Below are 24706 nucleotides of genomic sequence, written 5' to 3' on the forward strand. Positions count from 1 at the left end.
CATAGGGAAAAAAAGCCAAGAATGCATGTGAAAATCCAGAAAATGAAAATGAAAGTAGAAGAAACTTCACATGTGTTAGATCACTAGCTCCCACATGCTCCCAATAAGATTTTAGAGGTCTGCAATGTTCTTCAACACCTAACAGATAAAAACTTACACTAACCATATAACATTCACAAGAAAACAAAACTCTTTATCTTCAATATAACTACTTATATTTAAAAAACAATAAAAAAAATTGTCTTCATAGACAAGTGGCCTAATAATCTATTCAAACTTCTTGTGAACCATTTTCTTTATTATGCCAATAGAATTTTGGTGCCCACACCTCAATTATTTCATTGTATACTTATCTCGATTATTGTGCCTGATACCTGCTAATGAGTTGTATCGGGTACCTCCTATCTTCCACCGACAACACACATTCCCAAAAACTCTTTTCACTATGTCTTTTTTAATCTCTGCTGGGATTTAAATCCCATGCATTCGTTTCATCGACCACTAGGTTAAAATTCTCGTGAAACAAATAAATATGATTTTATCATTTTGCAAGAAAAACATTTGTAGGTGTTTGCTATCTTCTGTTCTTAGCTTTTGTGTTTTCTTGGAAGTTTGTTGAAATTTATGAGTGTGGACCACGAAGATTTTGGGATTTAGCAGGTTATGCTATGTTGGTTCTGTAAAGTAGCCTCGTGACTTGCTTTTTGCATGAGTCATCTACCTACAAATGGAAGAAAACTAACCATGTTACCCAAAAAGTTCTACTCTTTATAGCTTATTGTCAAACAACAGGGCCAAGATTGAAAGATTTCATGTTCTAGCGTAATCTTTGGATACAACAACAAATAACATACTCAGTGTGATCCCACAAGTGAAGTCTATCAAGGATAGCATACACAAACCTTGGAAGATAGAGAGCTTATTTCCGTAGAATGCTAAAGAAGAGAATGGCTGCAATACAAGCACCTAATAATTAGTAAAAAGACAGTCCGGTACACTAAAGCTCCCACTATGCGCCGGATCCCACCACAAGGGTGTATTGTCCGGGAAAGGCACATAATAATTAGTACGTTGATAAAAATTTGAATTGTCGCAACAGAATTAAATTACGGAATTCAAATGGCTCCCACAGAAAAAATGTTGTTGCAGTAATAACGAAAATATTAAACACTGGTTTACATAGATTCTTGTTGATGAAAGCAGCTACAGAAAAGAGTCGATATCAAGGTGGTTGTGGTGCAGCTACTGCTGGTTGAGGATTCTGCTGATAAGCAGCTTGCTCGCCGGCAGGAGGTGGAGGAGGTGGTCTGGCAGCTTGATAAGGCGGAGGAGGATACTGTTGAAAATGTGGAGGCGGTGGTGGTGGCATATAGCCATAGGGTGGTGGTGGATAGTAAGGTGGGTAAAAGTGACCTTGAGGTGGAGGTGCTGGTGGATATGCATAATGCTGTCCCTGTGGATGTTTCTCGGAACCACTCTTGTTTTCAGACCCCGGCCCTGAAGCTGAACTAGAAGCCCCTTCCTGAGATGGAACTACAGCACCCATCCTTTGAGGATCCATTGACGGATAATATGCTCTTTCCTGCTGAGGCATTGGCGGAATATTGAAGTATGGCATCGGTTGTGGGGGTTGTTCTTGAGTGCCTGGGGGTGGAGGAAGTTGATTCTGCTGTTGTGATATGACAGCTCTAGGCAACAATCCACTGTGAGTTACTGCAGCCTGCTGTCTTGCTTCATCGGACAGCTCGATCTCTGGTTTAGGAGCTTGTGGTCTTCCCCAGAGCAACTTCAGTCTCAAGCCTTTTATTACTAGCTTGTTTGCTAGTTCCTCGGCCGCCTTCTCTGCACCTTCTCTTGTAGTGTAGGTTACAAAAGCACAACCACGCTGCAACACCATTTTGATGGACTCGATTTCTCCATGTGCATAAAACTGGTCCTTTAGATCCTGCTCATTGATTCTTGCATCAACACCACCCACATAGAGGGTTCTAATGCTCTCGTCATCAGGGGGCTCCAGTGAAGGCATTTCACCTGCCTTATTAAGTAGCTTCATCGCCACAGGATCATTAACTCTGCAAGCATTGGAGGTAACACAATGACAGCACTGCTTGAGCCAAAAGTATGAATAAGACAGTAATATAGCTCTTTTAAGTTAATGAAGATCATTAGGATAATAAATATCCAGGAAAGAGGACATTCAACAAAAGTTCAGTAATCTAGCCACAATGAAGGCGGAGATTCAAAGCTGTCAGCGGTATGGTACTAGCTTCTTAGAGAATGAGAAGAATTGGATTGCTTCAGCATTACCTAATAAACTTAAAACCCAGAAGGCAGAACCATGCAGTTGGGGTAACCATGCTAGTTCAGCTTCTCATCTAATACTTGACCTATGTCGCCTAGACCCGTTAAGGGTGCCAGACATGGATGTCTGTTGAGGTTTTTGATTTTCCAAAGGTTTCATATTTAGGAAAGGAGGGAATTAAAAGATTGTTAACACTGATGAGAGGATATGGCTATTGGCTAGTAGGCAAGAAAATTAAAGTTAATCCCTGTGATTTTTCACTATCAGAAATCTTCTCAAAGATTTCTATTGCAGCCCAAAAAAAAAAACACCTTCAATTTCAAGGATTATTCATGTTACACAGTAGCATGAACAAACAATGAGAGAATAGGCTATAAACAGCCTGCACATATTGACAGTTTGACACCAGGAGATTAAATGTCAAAATTGTCATATGAGCATCTAAGAAAATGAAAAGCATTCACATTAACAGGATAAAGATTCAGTTGCACATACCCATAGTAACGGTCCTTAATGTTTTGCTGTGACAGCTCCCCTGTCTCTGGCATCTCATGCCTATAAGGGCACTCCAAACCTCGTGTGCATTGACCACGTATATAGAAACTGCAAACATGTGCCCGATTTCTCTTGTAGTATGGAGTTGTTCTTTGGAGCTTCAAAATAGTGTCATTTGCACGGACTTTCCCATATGAAGATTCATAATCAATCCCTGCTCTTGCCTGTGCAGAAAGAAAACGTAGGTTGTTTGGAGAAAATAGAAAGTGAAGTGATTTAACATACAACAGTTTTATCTGAAGAGAATCTTTTAGGTAAACTTTGTATCACCAGGTTCAAAATATATATATATATATCCTTAAGCTATCTCATTCCTTATGTACTCCTCCCTCAGAGGTGAGGAAAGAGGGGGAAACCAATAATAACACAGTTCAATAAATTGATTCTGGGCTAGAAGAAAATTTCGGCTTAAAGGTTCAGCAAATTTTTAAATAAGCTAATCCAGCACCCTCAAAGTTGCAAGTGAAAATTGTTCACTTTAACAAGCACATGCACTCAGTAGTAAATGAGTATTACCTTAAAGGGGGAAGGGAGAGAATATTAATAGCAGAAGACAAAGTAAAGGACAATGTTTTTGCACAAAAGTATGATCTTTTTATGCTATATTGCTTGGGACTCTCCAAAAATGTTGGCACACCCATGTTGGATCCACCAAAATTCGTTGCTTTTGGACGATACGACACACCCTGCCGCATTTTTGAAGAGTCCGAGCAACTTAGTTTTTACGCATGTAAACTGTCAATATGCAGGTGGTGAACAAAAGCATGTTACAACTATTTAATAGAACTTCAGTTGAAACTTCACGTACCCTGCGGTCATGTTCCTCTGCAAAATATTCTCGATTAACGTCACTCTTGGGAATTGCATCATTAGAATTGATACTGAGAGCCGTGTCTCGGACCTGAACTGGCAAACCATACTCAAGATCCAAAAGACAAACTTGACAAACATTCTTCAACTTGCTGCAGGTCTGACAGATCTCAGACTTTTTGTATCTTGCATCCCGACCGGGCCTCCATCTGAACACTGTGAAGGGACGTGTGCAGATCTTGCACTCCTTGTCATAATCTGCTTTCGTCTGTACGGAACAAAGACAAGATCAAAATGTTCAATACTTGAGCATGGAAAAGTAAAGGTAAATTGACAAGCCGGCAGAAGTAACCACTTCATAAAACTCAGATCAATCTCAATGCCTTGTACGAAGATAACTGACATTTTGACAATAGGAATGGCTAGTAGAAGCATACAGCTTTGTATTTAGGAAAGTTGTCATCAGTTAACGGCACGTTAAATGAATATAGAATCTATTTTACTAACAACGTGATCCAAGAAGTGTATAAACCTAATCAACAACCAGCAAACAAGGACTAGAGAGAGAGTAATAGTCTTATAGCCTTTTCCTTCATTGGAAAAAGATCACTCATTCTTCCCCTATGACTCGAGGAAAATACTTAACTCGTTATCTTCATCAAATATGAGCAGCGAGATCCATCACGCATTATAATTACTTCAGTAAGAAACTGTAGCTTATTAGAACCAAAAGAAAGGCGCTCTGACCTTTGAAGTTTGATTCTTATAAAAGCAAAACTACAGCTTCTAGTTCCTAATTGAATAAAGCAGCCCTGTTAATTTTAGCTTTACTAAGTAGAACTGAAAGGCCAATCCCTCTATGAGTAACAAACTGTTCCATTATTCAATAAAACTGCTGATGGAAAACAGATGATTTATCTAAAATCCTGATTCTTGAGATACCAAGCCCACTATACAGAAACAAGCTTTTGGATATTTTATCAATATAAGAGTGCTATATACAGGGACCGCGGGGACAACAAGTTAAGTGTACACAATTATTTTTAAACGGAGCATACATATATATCATAAACAATAAAATTTCAGCAAATATTAAGCTCTAAACCTATAATCACAGAAAAGCAATGGCTCAGAGGTGAGGCATAAAGGTTGAACCCATCAACTTTATATCCTGGATCCACTATATTCACCTAAAGTTTAAGACAGATAACTTTCTAAGTTTGTATGTGCAGGATGTGGGCAGGGTGCACGCTACAAGTTTGTATCCTGACTTTGTGGACCAAGTCTATTTTTCACGTGGAGAAGGGTAGAAGGGCATACCACTATCCACCTAATGTAGAAGTATATTTCTCGGTAATAATAAGAATAACTTCATGACTTCTTCTCCAAATATTAGTTTGTGTTGCCAAAATGAGGCTCTCTCTCTTTAATCTTTTTGCCACGCTTGTCAAAGCAGTTAAGGAGAATATAGCAAGACCCAAGAGGTCTCAAATTTATCTCCAACTTCATGCTTGCGCTCTCTGTGCTAGCACGCTGTTTTGTTTCATTTGTTGGTATAGATACCATAAATACATTCCTATGCATAGAAGTGGAAAAGCGCTGACGAGACAAGTAATGGATCTTTATTATCGAATGATAAGGGAGACAGTCAAAGCAACAGTCTCAACATCAGCGGAAGTAAAGGACTGACCAACCGCCGTTCAAAAGAAATCCCAAAGGCTCGAACTTTTTGCTACCTTTGAAACATAGGCCAAAGGAAAGAGGAAGACCAAACAAATTAATGTGTGACCTTTTAAAACCAAAATTATCTAATTTGGACGGAAGAAGCTCGGTAAATTAGGAGAAAATTGGCACAAAATCATTTCTAAGTATCGATAGACCCTCAGCTCAAGGAAAAGCAGATTGAAAAAAGAAACAATCAAAATTGAAAATATTATGGCAATACAATTCATAAGTACAACAACATACGTAGTGTAATCTCACGAGTGAGGTCTGAGGAGGGTAGAGTATACACAGACCTTACCCCCCCTACATCAGACATAGAGAGGTTGTTTGTGATAGACCCCAGAGGCGGATCCACCTTGTAATTAGGGGGTTCATCCGAACCTCCTTCGATGAAAAATTATGCTATTTAAATTATTTTTTATGTATATATAGTTGGTGTTGAACCCCCTTGGCTAGTTCGTGTGCTTACTTTTTTCGATTTTGAACCCCCTTAGTAAAAATTCTGGCTCTGCCACTGATAGACCCTCGGCTCAACGAAAAGCATATCCAAAAAAAATAAAAATAAGTAACAAGTGAAGAAATCATGGCAATACTATTCATAAGTACAACATAAACAATATACTCAGGGTAATCCCACAATTAGAGTCTCAGAAGGCACGCAGACCTTACCTCTACCATTGAGAGGTCGGGAGGTTGTTTCATATAGACCCTCAGCTCAAGGAAAAGCATATCTCCACTGTTTCATATAGATTCTCAGCTCAAGAAAAAAGCATATCCACTATTCCCAATAGACCCTCGCCTCAAGGAAAAAGCATATCTGCTATTCCTGATAGACACTCAACTCAAGGAAAACCATATCTCTACTATTTTCGCTAGACCCTCAGCTCAAGGAAAAAGCATATCTCTACTATTTCCGATAGACCCTCAGCTCAAGGAAAAAGCATATCTCCACTACTTCCCGTAGACCCTCAACTCAAGGAAAAAGCATATCTCCACTATTTCCGAAAGAGCCTCAGCGCAAGAAAAAGCATATCAACGCAAATCGAAAAGGAAATAATCAAAAGTAAATAAATCATAGCAATACCATTCACAAGTTAAAACAAAAATAAGCACCAAATCATTAAATTATTCACAAAATAATTGAAAGAAAAGTTAAAAAATACTACCATTCGCACGTAAGGACTATCCCCAAGACAAGACTCACAAATAATCGGGAAATCAGATCGTTCCCATCCATCTGCTTCTGCATCTCTCAACAACCTATGCGCCATTATTCACTAGTTTCCTATTTTTTCAAACAAAAAATAAAACTATCAATTTCAGTTTTTCCGTCACACCTACAGCATCAATATTTCAAAATTTAGCAAATATAAGGTAACTAAATTAGGTTAATTACTCTATTCCTATTTAAATAAAAGCATAAAAATTATCAATTTAAGCTTTTTCTTCACATCTACTGCATCAAAATTTCAAAATTTAGCAAATATAAGGTAACTAAATTAGGTTAATTACTTTATTCCAATTCAAATAAAAGCATAAAAATTTATCAATTTCAGCTTTTTCTTCACATCGACTGCATCAAATTTCAAATTTTAGCAAATATAAGGTAACTAAATTAGGTTAATTACTCTGTTCCAATTTAAATAAAAGCATAAAAATTATCAATTTAAGCTTTTTCTTCTCATCTACTGCATCAAAATTTCAAAAATTGGCAAATATAAGGTAACTAAATTAGGTTAATTTATCAAAACGAAGCAAAAGTTTTACCGAAGTGAAATACACCGGCGAATCTCACGGCGGGTGAACTTTCGGCGGTGGAAGAGATACAGCGGCGGAGCTTGCGGCGGTGGAGGAGATACGGCGGCGGAGCAAAAGGGGAAAAAAAAAAGCGCACTACTATGTGAAGAAGATGAAAGAAAGAGGCGAAAAATGGAATTTTGTGGAAGTTTTAGTAATATTACTTTTTAGTCTCTCAAATTTCAATATATTATAGTTTTGATCCTTATTCCCAATATTTTTTAATCAACGTGGTGTTCGAGCCAGTTTGTGCGCACCTCGACTAATTTTGCGGAATACCTGTCACCTCAAAAATTGAACTTGAAACCTCATGGTGCTCGACTCAACTTTATTGAACCGCTAGGTCACGCCCTTGGGTGTTAGGTTTGATCCTTAAAGATTTTGGTTAGGGATAAATGTGTCATTTTACTTGGTTTCAACTTACATTTATGTCATCCAACTTTGAATATGCACAGATAGATACTTTACACTTGTATAAAATTAAACAAGTAGACATGTGTTCTATGTGGCGTCTTATGTGGTCAAATTTACGTCCTACGTGGAATCCTACGTGTATTATGACGCATAGAATATGTATATATAATTGTTCAACTTTATACGTAGTTAAGTGTTTACTTGTGCGCACACAAAATTTAAGAATATAGGTGTCAACTTAGACCAAGTTAAAAAGCATATTTATGTATTATGCTTCAAACTCATATTTGATCTATATTTATGTGTTTGCTACTGCTTATGTCATTAATATTCAATCAGACACAATATTATTCCTCAATCGTTATTGAAAGTTTTGTTAGTACCTGTATTAAAATAATGGTGTCCCACTATATTTAAATCCTGAATTCACTTATATATATCTATATATTTTTAATTTAAAGAAACCTACATGTATTTCGGTTAGTTGAAGATAAATAATATATATCTAAGAACTACAACGATCAAAATTCAAACTTATTTACAACGTAAATTAAATTTTTCTTTTTATATGTAATGAATAACAGTTAGTGTGAAATTAAAGGGCCGTTTGGTTTCTAAATAATCTCGGGATAAAATTTTTTATCCATCGTTTGATTGTAAATATTTGAGATAACTTATTTCGGGACTAATAATTAGTCCCGGGATAAATCTCCCAATTGGTGGGATAACAATCCCAACATTATTCTTACATGGGATAAAACCATAAAATGACAACGTTACCCTTAAATTCTTTGATTTTCACTTCCATACACATAATTTGAGTGCATGATTTAAAATTTTTACTAAAAATATTTATGTGAAGCAACTATAATTTGAGTGCATAATTTATTATATTTCTCAGGCTAACACAATTAAATTTATAATAATTCATTATTCCTACTATAATATGAATGCATAATTTAGTCTATTTTCGCAATTAAATATTTTAGGAAGTATAAAGGCATTTATCGTTCAAAATGGTTGTAAAATATATAAATTATGTTTATTTATATATTTTAATTTCTCTAAAAAAAATAAAAAAAAAATTAAGAATGAATATTTAAAGCTTAAAAAGAAATATATATATATATATTTATATAAAAGTTAAATAAGATGAAGGGTATTTTGGTAATCAATCAATTTATTCCTAGAAATTATACCATGTATATTACTTTGAATACAACAAATCAAACATTCAATAAAAAATAATCTCATCATAACTAATCCCACTTATCCTATCATAACTTATCCCAACATAACTTATTTTTAAACCAAATGACCCCTAAGTGTATAATCACTTAATGTAACTTAACATATGCGAATCACTATCATCAAATACAATCCACACTTACATAAATCTTTTTCCAAATATAATTTACGAGTCTCATTCACTAAAAACATATTATAAATTTCAATAAATTAATGACATGCTTAAGTTAAATCATTATTATCTCAACTAAGAATATATAACCAACATATCAATGTATATATATATATATATATATAATCCATAATTTCACTAAAAGATTAAAAAAAAAAAAAAAACTCAAGAACAAAATAAACTTTTCATCTAACATATTCTTAGAAAAAGACACCAATAAGAGTTGCAGTGATGTGATAAGCATTTTTTTGTCATTGGCAAGAGGTCTTATGTTCAATTCGAGTCTCCCTCGATATAGAGTTACTTTTGATCCGAATTTAGTTAGATTACAACAAAGATGATGGAGTGATAAGCATTTTTTTGTCATTAGCTAGAGGTTTCGGGTTCAATTCGAGTCTCCCTCGATATAGAGTCACCTTTGATACGAATTTAGTCAGATTACAACAGAGATGATGGAGTGATAAACATTTTTTTGTCATTAGCTAGAGGTCTCGAGTTCAATTCGAGTCTCCCTCGATATAGAGTCACCTTTGATCCGAATTTAGTCAGATTACAACAAAGATCATGGAGTGATGAGCAATTTTTTTGTCATTAGCTAGAGGTCTTGGGTTCAATTCGATTCCCTCTCGATATAGAGATCACTTTCATTTGAATTTAGTTAGACTCCATAAGGATGATGGAGTGATAAATATTCTTTTGTCATTGACTAGAGGTCTGGGGTTTGATTTGAGCCCCCCTCAATATAAAGTCACCTTTGATTCGAATTTAGTCAGATTCCAACAAGGACAATGGAGTGATAAATATTCTTTTGTCACCGGCTATAGGTCTCGAGTTCAATTCAAGCTTCCCTCAATATAGAGGTCGTCTTTGATTCGGATTTAGTCAGACTCCAATGAGGATGATGGAGTAATAAGTATTCTTTTGTCATTGGCTAGAGGCATCATTCGAGTCCCCCTCGATGTAGAATCACTTTTAATCTGAATTTAGTCAAATTCCAATAAGGATAATGGAGTGATAAGTATTTTTTTTGTCATTAGCTAGATTCAATTAGAACCCCCCCCCCCCTCCCCCCCGATATAGAGCCGCCTTTAATTTGGATTTAATATTTTAATCAGACTCCAATAAGGATGATGAAGTGATAAGTATTCTTTTGTTATTGGCTAGAGGTCTTGAGTTTGATTCGAGTCCCCCTCGATATAGAGTCACCTTTGATTCAAATTTAGTCAGATTCCAACAAGGACAATGTAGTGATAGGTATTCTTTTGTCATGACTAAAGGTCTCAAGTTCGATTCGAGTTTCCCTCGATATAGAGGACGTTTTTCATCCAAATTTAGTCAGACCCCACAAGGACGATGGAGTGATAAGTATTCTCTTATCATTGGCTAGAGGTTTTATGCTCGATTCGAGTCCTCTTCGATATAGAATCGCCTTCGATCCAAATTTAATCAGACTCTAACAAGAATGATGGATTGATAGGTATTCTTTTGTCAATGGCTAGAGGCCTCAGATTCGATTCGAATCCCCCTCGATATAAAACCTCCTTTGATCAGACTCCAACAAAAATACCAAACACCGACCGAAAAAGCATTAGTTAAACTAAGAAACAAATAAAAAGAAAAAGAGAAAGATATAAACAAGAAAGAAACGTTCTTCCACTTTAGTTCCTCACTACTCGCAACTTCCAAAGCGAATCTCTCACTCCCCCTTTTCCAATCTTTCCATCTCCAATTTTTCTCCTTTCACACCTCCAAAATCCACCAAAAATCCAAGAAAATGGAAGATTTAGACACCCTTTTGGCCAAAATTCACAACCAAAAGTAGAAAAATAGAAGATTTAGACACCCTTTTGATCAATTTGTTCAATCAAAAGCCAAGAAAATGGAAGATTTAGACACCCTTTTGGCCAAAATTTACAATTACAAGTAGAAAAGTGGAAGATTAGACACCCTTTTGTTCAATTTGTTCAATCAAAAGCCAAGAAAATGGAAGATTTAGACACCTTTTGGCCAATTTTTTTCAATCAAGAAGTATAGAAAATGCATAGACAAGTTGGATGAGAAAAAAAAATGAGAAGAACCAATAGAAAGTGCAGGCTTTGGTGGCCAACAAATCTATGTTCTTTAAATCAATTGAGTAATTTGCATTCTTATGCTTTCTTGTTTGGTTGGTTTATCTCTTCATCTGAAGCTTCTTTTGACATTGTTGTTGCTTTCGCTTGTGATGAATCTGCACTTGTTTCTATGACGACCCATATGAATCTTGAGGTAAAGTTTCATGTATGACCCTTTAAAGATTCATACTTTTGCATTTTGGGTTTATGTATTTTGGTGTTTTTTGTAGTTTGTTGTGAGAAATGGTTAACTGGTTAATGCCTTAATGTGAAATGATGAGCTGGGTTGATGTGAATTGTGTGTAGTTTTGGTGTTTTTCTAGTTTGTTGTGTAAAATGGTTAAGTGGTTAATGCCTTAATGTGAAATGATGAGCTGGGCTGATGTGAATTGTGTGTAGTTTTGGGTTTTTTGTAGTTTGTTGTGAAAAATGGTTAACTGGTTAATGCCTTAATGTGAAATGATGAGCTGAGCCGATGTGAATTGTGTGTAGTTTTGGTGTTTTTCTTGTCTGTTGTGTGAAGTAGTTAAGTGGTTATTGCTTTAATGTGAAATGATGAGCTGGGCTGATGTGAATTGTGTGTATTTTTGGGTTTTTTGTAGTTTGTTGTGAAAAATGGTTAACTGGTAAATGCCGTAATGTGAAATGATGAGCTGGGCTGATGTGAATTGTCTGTAGTTTTGGTGTTTTTCTAGTCTGTTGTGTAAAATGGTTAAGTGGTTATTGCCTTAATGTGAAATGATGAGTTGAGTTGATGTGAATTGAGTATCTAAGTTTGTGTTTTCAAGTTTGTTGTGAAAATTGGTGAAATGGGTTGTTCTCAAAATGTGAAAAAGATGAAACTTGGTGAGCTGGTTGAGGTGTTTAGATGGGACATGACATAGTTGCAACTTACTGTGGACATGATTTTAGATAGGAGGGTGTGGAGAACCCCGGATTAGGGATTAGGGTAGTAGATTTGTAGGTAGTAGTGTAATGTATTGTTGTCCGTTCATATTAGAGCTAAACAAGTTGGGTGAAAAAGAAAATAAGAACCAATAGCAAGTGCAGGCTTTGGTGGCCAACGGATCTTTGTTCTGTAAATCAATTGAGTAATTTGCATTCTTATGGCTTCTTGTTTGGTTGGTTTATTTCTTCATTTGAAGCTTCTTTTGACATTGTTGTCGCTTCCGCTTGTGATGAATCTGCACTTGTTTCCATGACGACCCATATGAATCTTGAGGTAAAGTTTCATGTATGACTCTTCAAAGATTCAAACTTTTGCAATTTGGGTTTATCTGAATTATGTTTATTGGTGTGTTTTGTAGTTTGTTGTGAAAAAAGTTTTAAAAATGGCTCGATGTGAATTGTGTTTATCTCAAAATGTGAAAAAGATGACACATTGTGAGCTGAGTTGTTGTTCAAATTTAACAATTTGGTTTTATGGGAATTGTGTGATTTGGTGTTTTTGATAGTTTGTTGTGTAAAATGGCTAATTGGTTATTGCTTGATGTGAAATGAGGAGCTGGGTTGATGTGAATTGAGTATTTACTATTTAGGTTTGTGTTTGATTATAGTTTTGTCCAGAATTTAGGAAATCACATCATTATCACCTATACCGTGGAACTATCCCATGCCAGCATATGGATTTGATTCATTTTTACAGATAATTATGTTGTATTGCTTCACTTGTGCGCTATATATTTTTTCGAGAAGAATTTTTTTTTTTTGAGAAGATGCGCGATATATTTTTTCTGAGAACTGATTCTAATCCTTTTAGTTTGTTGCGATTATTTACGACTAATACAGTTATCTAAATGTATTCTATGATTTCTGTTTCATTTGTTAGAGGATTCTTCAAGGCATAAACAGAAAGATGCCTGTGCTTCTACAAGATAAAAGCAAGTTCTCTCTGCTAGGTTATTATGCAGCAGATTTCAGCAGCAACGGGCAGTTGCTAATGGTCAGAGGCAAAGGGAACAAGCATATCAACTCTACTAGTAAGAAGAATTGCTTTTGTGCTGAACAACATGCACCTGGAGGGAAGCGGGGAAGATGGAGATGTGGATGTCACAAATTGGATGCGATACTAGAGCAGTGTAGGGCATTCTCTTTGAAGGATAACATTTGGGCACAGATTGTATGTGATAGTTCTCAAGCTGTTATCGGAAAAGTAGGGCTAATACCAAAAGTGCACCATATACATAGGAAAGGAGAAGCCATATTCCAATTAGATGTCCACGTATGTAAGTCATAATCACCCATACGACATCCTTAGATTTCCTCGACTTTATCTTGCAGTTTCTTATTGTTCTATTTTCCTCAAAATAAACTCAGGTAGTGTTTTATGGAGTTCCTGTATTTGGTGGCCACCATCACTCATTGGGTTTCAAGAGTCCATCTGAGCAGGTGACCAATCATTGCAAGAAGCCTGAATGGGTTAAGGATCTTAACAGGAAGCAGCCGTATCTTGACTTGGTATATCAATTATTAAGTTTAATCTTACCTGCACTGTTGTACTGATTCTAAACCTCTTTACTTTCAATTTTCTGAAAAACAGGATACTGTAATTCTATCTGTCAACACAGCTAATGCGGCTAAAGTCTTTACAGAAGCAAATAATTCTGCCAAAAGATCCAGGATTCCCTTCCATTTCTTTTGCATGTAATATCTTTTAAACTTTGACATGCTTCTATTTTCTGCTGCTCCATTTATTTCTTTGCTATTTATAATAGCTATCAAATGGCTTGCCAGGTTTTCTGTTTTGACATGGCAACTGCTTGCTGTATTGCTGGCATCATTCTCAACTATCTTGTACGTCATCGTTCAGTCCTTTCATATCTGTTTGATCCATGTGTCCCACTCGTATATCTATGTTGCGTTGGAGAAGGTATTTTGCAATACATGCAAAAATCTGGAAATCGGATGCTGCCATCTCCTGTATTGGCCGGTTATTCTCAAAGATTATGGTCTCAGGTAAACTTTTTCTGATAACCTTATTCGCTGAACTCATTGTTCCATGTATTCTGGGTAGAGCACAATGAATGCGGAAGATTCTTATGGTGAACCGGCGCAATCAATTGATGTGTGCGGTTCCATGTTTTCTGTCAAGCTTTCTTATTATTGTTCATGCACTAAGAAGACTTGTATTTAGGTCTCAATCCTGCGTGGAATATGCTGAGAAAGCGGCATTTCACAGACATTCCATGTGGACAAGCCTTATAGTTGATCTACTTCTGGGGAACTTTCTTGGCATCATATTGTGGTCTCGAGCTAGAGCAGCTTGCGCATGGGTTTCAAGTTTCTCTGAAAATGTTACTAACTATCTTCTGCGAACTGGTTGTGTGTGGCTCATGGGAAACCCAGCGGGATTCAAGTTGAACACTGAGCTAGCCGGAGTTCTTGGGACAATTTCCCTGATTGCTATTCAAATTTGGTCTACCCTTTGGTGGTTATTGGGTTTCTTCTTGATTCATCTCATAAAAGTAGTTGCTGTATTTGGTTCATTGTTTGGTCTGACAGCAGCAGCTGCTCTGATCATCGACACAATTTCACTTGCAACTACACATGTTTCTGCTCTTCAGTGGTTGCTTACATTGCTCTATTCATGGCAAATACAGGCAGTAGATGCTTTATGGCGACTTTTCAGGTATCTTTCCCTCTAATGCTATCTGCACTCTAAAGTAGCTTCTGGACTGACATTCATCAGTTGATCTAGCGTTAATCAACTTTTAGCTTGTTGAGGTCACTAAATGGTTTAGGCATGGCGGCCGAAAATATAGTCCTTCTCATTTTGACATACGACAGAAAGTGAGTCATTCTTGTAGGCTACTTAATAACACTGGAAATAGGAGGTAAACATTGAAGCTTCATCACTCAACACTAGTGTTTCCTATGATCTTTCAGTTCACACACCCTAAAAGCTAAAACAAAGATCTTTCATCAAATTCTAGTGAAGCGTAAGTTGAACCAGTTCATCTGATCAACATAACGGAGGAGTGTGGTTATCAAAGGGGAGTGTAATAGCTTCACACTTTACGTTGGTTATTCATCTGATCCCGTGGGGCGCTCAGCAGCTGAAAAGAAAGATGACTAACCAAAGAAAAACGGACCTCGCTGTCTATTTTCTGGTTAATAATCATTCTCTAACTTCTATGAACCAAACTGTTCATTTTTGACTGCCTATTTAGTCTATTGTCGTCTTCAACTTTTTTCCCATGGTTTCTTTTCCCAAACTGCATTCACCAAACAACTCCGTCATGGACAACTACCATAACTTTGCTTTTTTTTTTTAAAACTGAAGAGGACTGCTTAACTGAAATTATTTATTATTTTCGCACAATTGCTCTATCATTCTTTTGCCAAACCAGGTTCAAGCATGTTGTTAGGTCTCTCCTTTTTATGGATCTCTTTTGTATTTGTTTAGCTACTGATGTGCTTCTGTTGTGGTGGTTGCTTAAAATCACTAACCGTTTGCCTCCTTAAATTGCAGGGGTAGGAAGTGGAATCCTCTTCGTCAGAGACTAGATAGCTATGCGTACAGTGTGGAACAGCACGTTGTTGGGTCTCTCCTATTTACTCCACTTTTACTTCTGCTACCGACGACTTCATTGTTCTATATTTTCTTCACCATTATGAAGACAACCATTAGCTTTGTCTGCATAGCCATTCAGTTTGGCATAGCTATAATTCATGCCACACCTTATATTAAGATTTTCTTTTGGTTCACGAGGAGGAAAAGATTTCCTAGTGGATTATGGTTTGAGATTATTTTGTGTCAGAGAAATGCCATTAATTCGGCAGAGGTTGAATCTGTTGATAAGACTGCATCAGGCTCTGAGAATTCTCGCCACTGTAAATCGGCAGTTCTGGTTTCATTTCTTCACAGCAATTATTTGAGCTTAAGTAAGTCCCCGAGCGCTACTGTTTAATTCTTGAGAATTTGTGACCAAGTAGGTGACGGATAAATACTCCTTTCTTCTAGAGTTTGTTTTATTGGATAAGAGCTCCCCTTTATCGGACTTTATCCCTTTTAAACTGCAAATCCAAATCTTCAAAAGTTAGTGCCACAACATCCACACCTTCTTATGATAGTATGTCATTCATGTAGTGGTATCTATAATTCCGGGGGCAAACATCTTCTTTAACAATTAATCGAGCAAGAGTTCGTTAGTGGATCCTTTAGGTGTAAATTTGACTGGATGTCTATTAGTGCTCCCATATTGACACATCTCCCTTTTCCAAATAATAAAACCTTTCTATTCCCACTTTAATGAAATCGGTGAAGAAACCAACAGAAAAATATACGTGACAACTGGCAAGTTTTCACATGGCATAATACATAAACAGCCACTCAAACTTGACCTCTGCTGACAAGTAAGACTCCAACTTTGAGAGTGCATATCTAGATACCTCAACTTGGTTTCAACTGGCAGCTAAACACTCCAACTTGTCCTCACTGTGCCTCGTGGACACCCTACGCCAATAAGACATAAATTTTGGAGTTGTCAAGATGATAGTTTGTAAGTTTGTGTGTTCAACTAACATAGTGGAGACGAGTTGAGGTGTCTAGATGTGTGTACTCTAAGTTCGAGTTCTTACTTGCTAACTGAGGCCAAGTTTGAGTATCTGTTTATGTATTATGCCTTTTCACATAACTATTGCACCATTTTACCTTGTCATATCATACTTTATCTTCCTTTCTTGTGGTTCTATTTTTCTTGTTGTTTATTGTTTTTTTTCCAAAGTGTATTTTCTGTGTTTGCTAACTCCGGAAAAAATATGATGCAGGACAAGTAGTTTGGCCACACTATAGAAATGTTTTTTCAGATGTATCTAGATCTTCCATTGCATTGTCGGCTTATGGTGTTCTAACCGGAAAAAGGTGTTTCAACTTGTCTTTAATAGACCTTATTTTACCCTTTAAGGAATTCCTGCGATGTGTTTGGCTCGACGGAAGTCTTTTTTCAGAAAAATGTTTTCCACTCACTATCAAACACCGGAAAGCATTTCTCAGGAATGGAAAATGACTTCCGTTATACCAAATACATCTTTAATTAGCTATCTTTCTCACTTCTCTCGTTTACTTTCCCATTATACAGAAGTCCGACTGCTCCAAAGATTGGTCTTCCTCCGACGCTGCCATGGATGTCTATTCCATACAAAGAATACTGGCGCCTTTGCCATGAAGCAGTCCTCGGTTGCAGACAGGATTGCAACTGCAAATCACACCAATAGTTGTCAAAGAAGGGAGGACAACAAAAGGAAAAGAATTCTTTAGCTTGCGTTTTTCATGCTGCCATTCCATACGCGTATTCCTTTCATTATTCTCAGTGTCAGGAATTGTTTCATAAAATTTTGTACACATGAGAGCGTAACGCAGTATCGAAAAGCAAGTTGTTTGTGTATAGTTAGAAAGGTTTTTGTTTTTTTGGCCAACTTCTATCCAAGATGCAGCAATTTTGTTTTGTTATAGGACTGAATTGTGATGAATGGTGTGATGTTCTTTTCTTTCTTACAGTACACTTGCCAAAATTCATCTATATATTTGGTATTGCAATGAAGAAATGGCCCTGAGTCGAGGGTCTATCGGAAACAACCTCTGTACTTCATCTGAGGTAGTGGTGAGGTAGTGGCATGGACTGTGCACGCTTACACTTGGTATTATGTTGTTGCAATGAAGAAATGGTCCCGAGTCGGGGGTCTATCGGAAGCAGCCTCTCTACTTCATGTGAAGTAGTGGTATGGACTGTGCATGCTTACACTTGGTATTATGTTGTTGTTGCAATGAAGAAATGGTATTGAGTCGGGGGTCTATCGGAAGCAGCCTCTCTACTTCATCTGTGGTGGTAGTGTTATAGACCGAATACACTTACACGGATATTATGTTGTTGTTGCAATGAAGAAATGGTCTCGAGTCGGGGGTCTATAAGAAGCAGCCTCTCTACTTCATCTGAGATAATGGTATTGACTGCATACACTTACACTGGATATTATGTCGTCGTTGCAATGAAGAAATGGTCCTGTGTCGATGGTAAGTCGGGGGTCTATCAGAAGCTGCCTCTCTACTTCATCTGAGGTAGTGGTATAGATCGCCAGTGGCGGAGTTAGGATTTTTACTAAGAGGGTTTACAAGTGAATATACGAACTAATCGAAGGGATTCAACATATACTATATATACATAAAAAATAATTTTAGCCATGTAAATGTAGTATAATTTTTCGCCGAAGAGGGGTCGAATGAACCCCTTATGTAAAGGGTGGCTCCGCCCCTATAGATCGCATACACTTACACAGGATATTATGTCGTTGCAATGAAGAAATGGTCCTGAGTCAGGGGTCTATCTGAAGCAGTCTTTCTACTTCATCTGAGGTATTGGTATGGACTGCGTACACTTAAACTGGATATGATGTTGTTGCAATGAAGAAATGTTATCAAGGTTCTTAGTCGAGGTGTGCACCCATTAACTAGGTGATTTGTTCTCGTATGTCTAAGTCTTGATGGACAGAGCACGAAGTTAACACATCCCGACTTCTCATCTTCTTTCCATCTAGTGGTGGAGCCATCTTATGCTAACGGGTTTCAGTTGACATCCCTTCATCGAAAAATGACACTTTATCCCATATCAAACTTCATTTATCAACAAAAAATCGATACGAAGCGAGTATCGATACATTTTACATGTGTTCGTGTTAGGTAAGTATTCGATAGAGTAATTGAGATACGACTAAATTGATTTAGACATCTCTATTTTAACTAACTAAATAAATAAATATGTAACATATTTATATTTGTTTTCTTGTAAAATTAAAATATATTTTTTGTGTCCTTTCAATTTAGAGTATAAAGTTATAATTAATGCCTAGAGACAGAAAGTAGCATAATAATCTTTAATTAATTAATTAACCTTGCATGCTTATAAAGTAAATAAATTCAATGAATGGATTTTGGCCGTTCACCTACCAAACTTAGCCACGTGATCAAATGTTAATTATAAAGATACAGTTGTTAAATGGGCCCCCACATAACATTATTTTCGTAGTTTCTTGTCCATCGATTTTTGTTACTATCCGTTGTAATGTGTTTTCTATATTTGTTCTGTCGGTTTTCCTCCGTTATTTTTCTTATTCAAACTACTTCTATTTGCATTACTTGAGTCGATCTTCTAGAAACAACTCTCTCTATCTCTATAGGGTAAAGGATACAATGGAATCGACGAAATGACCAACGAAGGTCGTTTCGGTGAAAAATGAAATCGATCGAAATGACCAACAGAGATCTTTTCGGTGAAATGTGATCAACTCAACATTTTTCAAATTTCACTAAAAATCCACCGGTGTCTGAAATGAGTCTGAAAGCTTCATGATCCAAACCGAAGGTCTTCTTAGCCAAAAACTTACGTTCTAGAGCTAACGAAACTGTTGAAATTTTTTTTTCTAGTTCGCCTACTGAGAACTCGATCGAAGTCAAACTTTTCAACTATAAACGCTCCAAACTAGAAAAACTTGCCTAAAATCCAACCGATCTCCTCAAAAACCGAAATATTTCTGTACACTCTATCCTTCTCGGACTTGTAACTTGGAAATTATGAGGGATATGATGTTGTATCATCATAACTACTAAATTCAATTTGAGCCGTTAGATTAAAACAATCTTTTTGTATGGCCCATTAGATGATATACATGTGGCCCATTATTATAAGCCCATAACATGCTTTGTTGGGCCCACTAATTTTCTCCCTCTACTTAGATTTGGACACGTGTACATTACTTTAACAGTTTACCCGCTGTTTTGTCTCCTATATCACTCCACAACCAAATATCTAATGTGTATTCCTTGACTAATTCTACGAGGTATATTTTATCTTCGTTCTCATAAATAACATAAACATACACCTTAACTTATTATATTTATATAAATTCTCATTCTTATAAAGTAATTATAAATTTTTTAATTAATTATGTATCTTTGTTGGATCTATCGGGAGCTAATTATGTATCTCAACAAATTCAAAATGAAAAAAAATGTATCGAAAGCTAATTATGCGTCTTTATAAAGAAAAAAATGTACTTCGTTGAATGTATCGAAAGATAATTATGTATCTCGACATATCCAAAATCGAGATTTTCAGTAATTATGCAAAACATCAAATTTTTCTGTAACTAAGCTTCAAACTGTCGAAATTTATGTTGTTTCTCCCACTTTTATCTATTAAGATTTGAGTATATAGAAAGAAATCGACTAATTTATTATCGCGTGCTAAAAGCAAGGGTATTAGAAACAATCTTTTTATCTTCACGAGGTATGTAAGATTATATACACACCACCCTTTACGGGGCTCACTTTATAGATTGCGTTGAATATATCGTTGTTGTTACATGCTAATAACGGAAGGAAAATCCAAATACAAGTTCGATCGAATATGTATACCTATCCAATTTAAAATCTAATAATTAACACTTAAAGTCGTACTGAAATTTAAAATTCACAAAATTTAAAATTTGAATTTACTCTTATCTCATATATCGCCCATCTCGATTCATATGATTTATATAACGGAGTTTGATTAGACACAAAATTTAAAAGAGTGAATTAAGTCATAAGATTTGTATGGTGGAGTTTCTTTTTTCCTTATTTAATACATTATCAAGACACTCTACTTTGAGTAATAATGTTGTGTCATCATTCACTAATAAAAGATTAATTAAGTAGTAAGTAGTTTATTTGGCTTATTAAAAAAATGTCATACAAGTGTATTTATTTATTTATTTACTAATTTCTTCATAGACAAATTACTTTCACCTATCTTGTTTGTCTTCATCTCTTAATATCAAATCAATGTAGTTTTTAATCTTAAGATACATCCCCCTATCAATGATGATTTGAATGTAATATAAAAGAATGTACCACCAATGGTAAAAGTGACTCAATGTTCCGTCTTTCTTAATTAAAGATCTTAAATTTAAATTTTTAAAAATATAAACGAGTCGATCGATCCTTCATTCATTAGAAATAAGGAGGCTTTTCACTTTCACGTCTCAATTCGTCGAAACTCGAATATGTAAAACCTGCATGCTTCCCTATCGGCCATCTCCGGAACTCATAAGAGTAAGAAATGAGAAAGGAAATATGAATTCTCGACTCTAAAGAGAAACGAGTTTAAAAAAAAACATAGAATTTGAATTAGTTAAGTCAATAAATTTCGAATATCGAACAATTAACTAGAAAGAAAAAAGACTATTCAACTTTCTCTCTGAAAGTTTCTATAATTTAATTTTGTATATGAGAAATAATTGCCTATTATTTTCACCTTCTAAGTAGTCATAAGACTATCCTATTTCAAAAATTATTTTGACTCAATCTAAAAATCTTTTGACATATTAATATCCTATAGCATATATATAGCCAAAAAAGAAAAAAAATTTATTTTTCCCAATTGAATATTGAATAAATTCAACAACGTGAAGGCCATTATCCCACTACCAATATGGATAAAGTCATTATCCAAATGTACTATTTGTATCATAATTAATTATACAAAAATTACTATGGATAAAGTCATTATCCAAATGGAGTATCTATATATATATATATCATGATTAATTATACAGAAATTACTTAAAAAAATAACATTTACCTATTCGTTGTGAGATAATTATTATATAAATATTGATGAATTAAATACTAAAATTTTTACCTCGACTATTATATAGTTAAGTTATAATTATGACTATATTGTAAAAGGAGTTACATATACCAACAGGACATAAATTACGATCTAACGTACAAACGTAAAAGCTTTATATAAAAATATATATATATATTTTAAAAGTATTTTGGCAACTATAAATATCTAAAATTATTTAGAATTTTAATTAAGTTATTATAGGAAAATAATTTAATTTTCAATAGGTCAATTATTAGCTTGCTTTGGTCTTCCCCGAACCTAAGCTTCGTTTCCGAATCTTCTAGGCCTGGCATTTTTGCTTATAAATAGTAGACCTTTTTCTCGATTGGAGATAAGTCTTCATACGTGTACGAGTTGAAAAGATATTTTCTCTCTTCGTTAAGGTACTGTAATCATCGCTATTATTGCTGTTATTAGTATTGAATTTCTGAGTTTTGAGTTCATATTTTGTGTTTCTGTTCTCTGATCTGTGAATTGTGCTTGAAATTTGGAGTTTTTTGATGTATTTTTTGCTTAAAATGACTGAGTTTTGGTTGAAATTAGTTGTGATGAACAGTTTTTATGGCGATCGTAAGTATATATTTGAATAGTATGAAATTTAACTGGAAAAAGAAAGTGAAATTTTAGTATTGAATTTCTGCTTTTTGAGCTGAGATTTTTGTGTTTCGGTTCTCCGATCTGTGTACTGTGCTTGAAATTTGGAGTTTTTTTGATGTAGTTTTTGCTTAAAATGATGGAGTTTTGCTTAAAATGATTGATTTTTGCTTGAAATGATGGATTTTTTTTGCTTAATACGATGGATTTTTGCTTGCAATGAGTTGTGATGAACATTTTTTTTGCGATCGTGAAGTATATTTGATGAGTATGAAGTTTGACTAGGAAGTGAGATAGATGAACGTCTTCTAGCTAAGCTAAACTGTATTTGATAGTATGGAATTTCTGAATTTGATGTGAGATTTTGTATTTCGTCTCTCCGATCTGTGGATTTGTGCTTGATTTTTGGAGTTTTTGATGTATTTTTTGCCGAAAATGATTGAGTTTTGGTTGAAATGAGTTGTGATGAATATTTTTTGTTGCGATTGTGAGGTAGATTTTATGAGTATGAAGTTTGACTTGGAAGTGAAAAGTTCTACTGGAAAACTGTTAGCTGAACTGTATTTGATCAGTTAGAAAATGTAATGAAATTCTATTTTTGAATTTCTGCTTTTTGAGTTGAGACTTTGTGTTTCGGTTCTCCGATCTGTGAACTGCTTTTGAAATTTGGATTTTTTTTGCTGATTTTTTTTTTTTTTGCTCAAAATGATGGATTTTTGGTTGTGTTAGTGATGAACATTTTTTCTAGCGATTGTGAAGTATATTTGATTGATGAGTATGAAATTTAAGCTGGAATTGAAGAGTTCTACTGGAAAAATGATGATCCTTTCTCAAGTTTTCGTTGTTTCTATTGATAGATGAACGTCTTTTAGCTGAACTGTATTTGATCTATGGAATTGTGTTTGAAATTTGGAATTTTTTTGATGTAATTTTTTACTGGAAATGATTGATTTTTGCTTGAAATGAGTTGTGATGAACTTATTTTTCAAGCTATCATGAAGTATATTTGATGAGTATGAAGTTTAAGTTGGAAGTGAGATAGATGAACGTCTTCTAGCTAAACTGTATTTGATTAGTATTTCTGTTTTTTGATTTGAGGTTTTGTGTTTCATTTTCCGATCCGTGGAATTGTGCTTGAAATTTGAATTATTTTGATTTACTTTTTGCTGAAGATGATTGAGTTTTGGTTGAAATGAGCTGTGATGAACAGTTTTTGTTTCGATCGTGCAGTAGATTTTATGTGTATGAAGTTTGACTTTGAAGTGAGAAGTTCTACTGGAAGATAGAATTGGAATTTAATATTGAATATCTGCTTCAGGGGGTGGGGGTTGGGGGGTTGGCTTGATTCTTTATGCCATAAATATACAGTTTCCGATGGAAAGTTATTAATAATTGGGTGATAATTGAATGTTTGAGTTGCCGTTTCCTAGATTACGTGATCATTGGCTTTCCTAGATTAATATGTTGGATTCATTCTTTTCTCAAACATTTTCAGATAGCAATTTGGAGAAAGTAGAATGGCGTTAGTTTCTGGAGGAAGGTCAACATTGAATCCAAATGCACCTCTGTTCATCCCATCTTATGTACGACAAGTGGAGGATTTTTCACCCGAATGGTGGAATTTGGTAACAACCGCAACATGGTTCCGTGACTATTGGACGAGCCAGCATCAGGATGAGGAATTTGGCGATGATGATTTTGGTTTAGCAGGAAATGATGTTGCTGACTTGCTTCCCGAAAATATTGATCTTGATGTTGATGAAGATATTTTGAACATGGAAGCTCAGTTTGAAGAATTTCTTCAATCATCTGCAAGTGAGCAACAAGGAATCAAGTCATCATACTCTGGTGTCAATGGTAATTTTCAATTTCCGTAGTCCATGATACTTGTGTCGTTGATTCTGACTAGTATTTAATACCATGATACCTACTAAATCGCATTCTCTTTCTCGACGACAGGCTTACCCAAGGGTTCTGAGGCACTCGTAAGGACACTAAGCATGCCAAAGCCAAAATCTCCTTTCGAGACACCAAAGTACCACGAGAAGCCAGCAAAGATCGTTAGCCCAAAGAACAGCCTTCGCCGCATCCAGCAGCCTCGTTGAATGAAGTTTAGCTTAAGCGAAAAAAGCTCTTGGTTTGTAGTTTGAGCATGTCAGTTCTTAATTTGCAGCTTTTAATCTTCACAAAGCAGCAGTTGAGAGAGTCTTATGAGTCTTTAGTTCTTGTAATCTTTTGTATAGACTATAGAGCAAGGTAGGTGGCACTTTTGTATATCTGTCCTTGTTCATAGTTTTAGTGTATGCTTTCA

General features: G+C 35.5%; 3 protein-coding genes across 6 annotated transcripts; 2 read left to right on the forward strand and 1 right to left on the reverse strand.

Moving 5' to 3' along the window:
- Positions 1 to 952: 952 nt before the first annotated feature.
- Positions 953 to 7375, reverse strand: LOC107869995 (zinc finger CCCH domain-containing protein 49). Its single transcript, XM_016716370.2, has 5 exons — positions 7160 to 7375; positions 6559 to 6677; positions 3666 to 3935; positions 2798 to 3021; positions 953 to 2072 (listed from the first exon to the last, which is right to left on the reverse strand). Exons 2-5 carry the CDS (start codon positions 6661 to 6663, stop codon positions 1223 to 1225), a joined length of 1449 nt encoding a protein of 482 aa, XP_016571856.1. The 5' UTR covers positions 6664 to 6677; positions 7160 to 7375; the 3' UTR covers positions 953 to 1222.
- Positions 7376 to 10643: 3268 nt separating this feature from the next.
- On the forward strand, positions 10644 to 17630 carry LOC107869996 (N-acetylglucosaminyl-phosphatidylinositol biosynthetic protein gpi1). Of its 4 annotated transcripts, none has more exons than XM_047412301.1 (9): positions 10644 to 11288; positions 12963 to 13359; positions 13455 to 13591; positions 13674 to 13777; positions 13868 to 14089; positions 14268 to 14762; positions 15606 to 16018; positions 16904 to 16997; positions 17215 to 17630. In XM_047412301.1, exons 1-9 carry the CDS (start codon positions 11091 to 11093, stop codon positions 17348 to 17350), a joined length of 2196 nt encoding a protein of 731 aa, XP_047268257.1. In that variant the 5' UTR covers positions 10644 to 11090; the 3' UTR covers positions 17351 to 17630. The 4 variants fall into 4 exon arrangements, with proteins under 4 accessions (XP_047268257.1, XP_047268258.1, XP_047268259.1 ...); XM_047412302.1 differs by having other exon boundaries at positions 12963 to 13355; positions 13451 to 13591; XM_047412303.1 differs by lacking the exon at positions 10644 to 11288 and adding an exon at positions 11350 to 12356 and having other exon boundaries at positions 12963 to 13355; positions 13451 to 13591.
- Positions 17631 to 22035: 4405 nt separating this feature from the next.
- LOC107869991 (protein EARLY RESPONSIVE TO DEHYDRATION 15) lies at positions 22036 to 24518 on the forward strand. Its single transcript, XM_016716361.2, has 3 exons — positions 22036 to 22184; positions 23891 to 24252; positions 24355 to 24518. Exons 2-3 carry the CDS (start codon positions 23913 to 23915, stop codon positions 24498 to 24500), a joined length of 486 nt encoding a protein of 161 aa, XP_016571847.1. The 5' UTR covers positions 22036 to 22184; positions 23891 to 23912; the 3' UTR covers positions 24501 to 24518.
- The last annotated feature ends 188 nt before the right edge of the window (positions 24519 to 24706 follow it).

This window comes from Capsicum annuum, chromosome 5 (genome assembly GCF_002878395.1).
Source record: "Capsicum annuum cultivar UCD-10X-F1 chromosome 5, UCD10Xv1.1, whole genome shotgun sequence".
Lineage (NCBI taxonomy): Eukaryota > Viridiplantae > Streptophyta > Magnoliopsida > Solanales > Solanaceae > Capsicum > Capsicum annuum.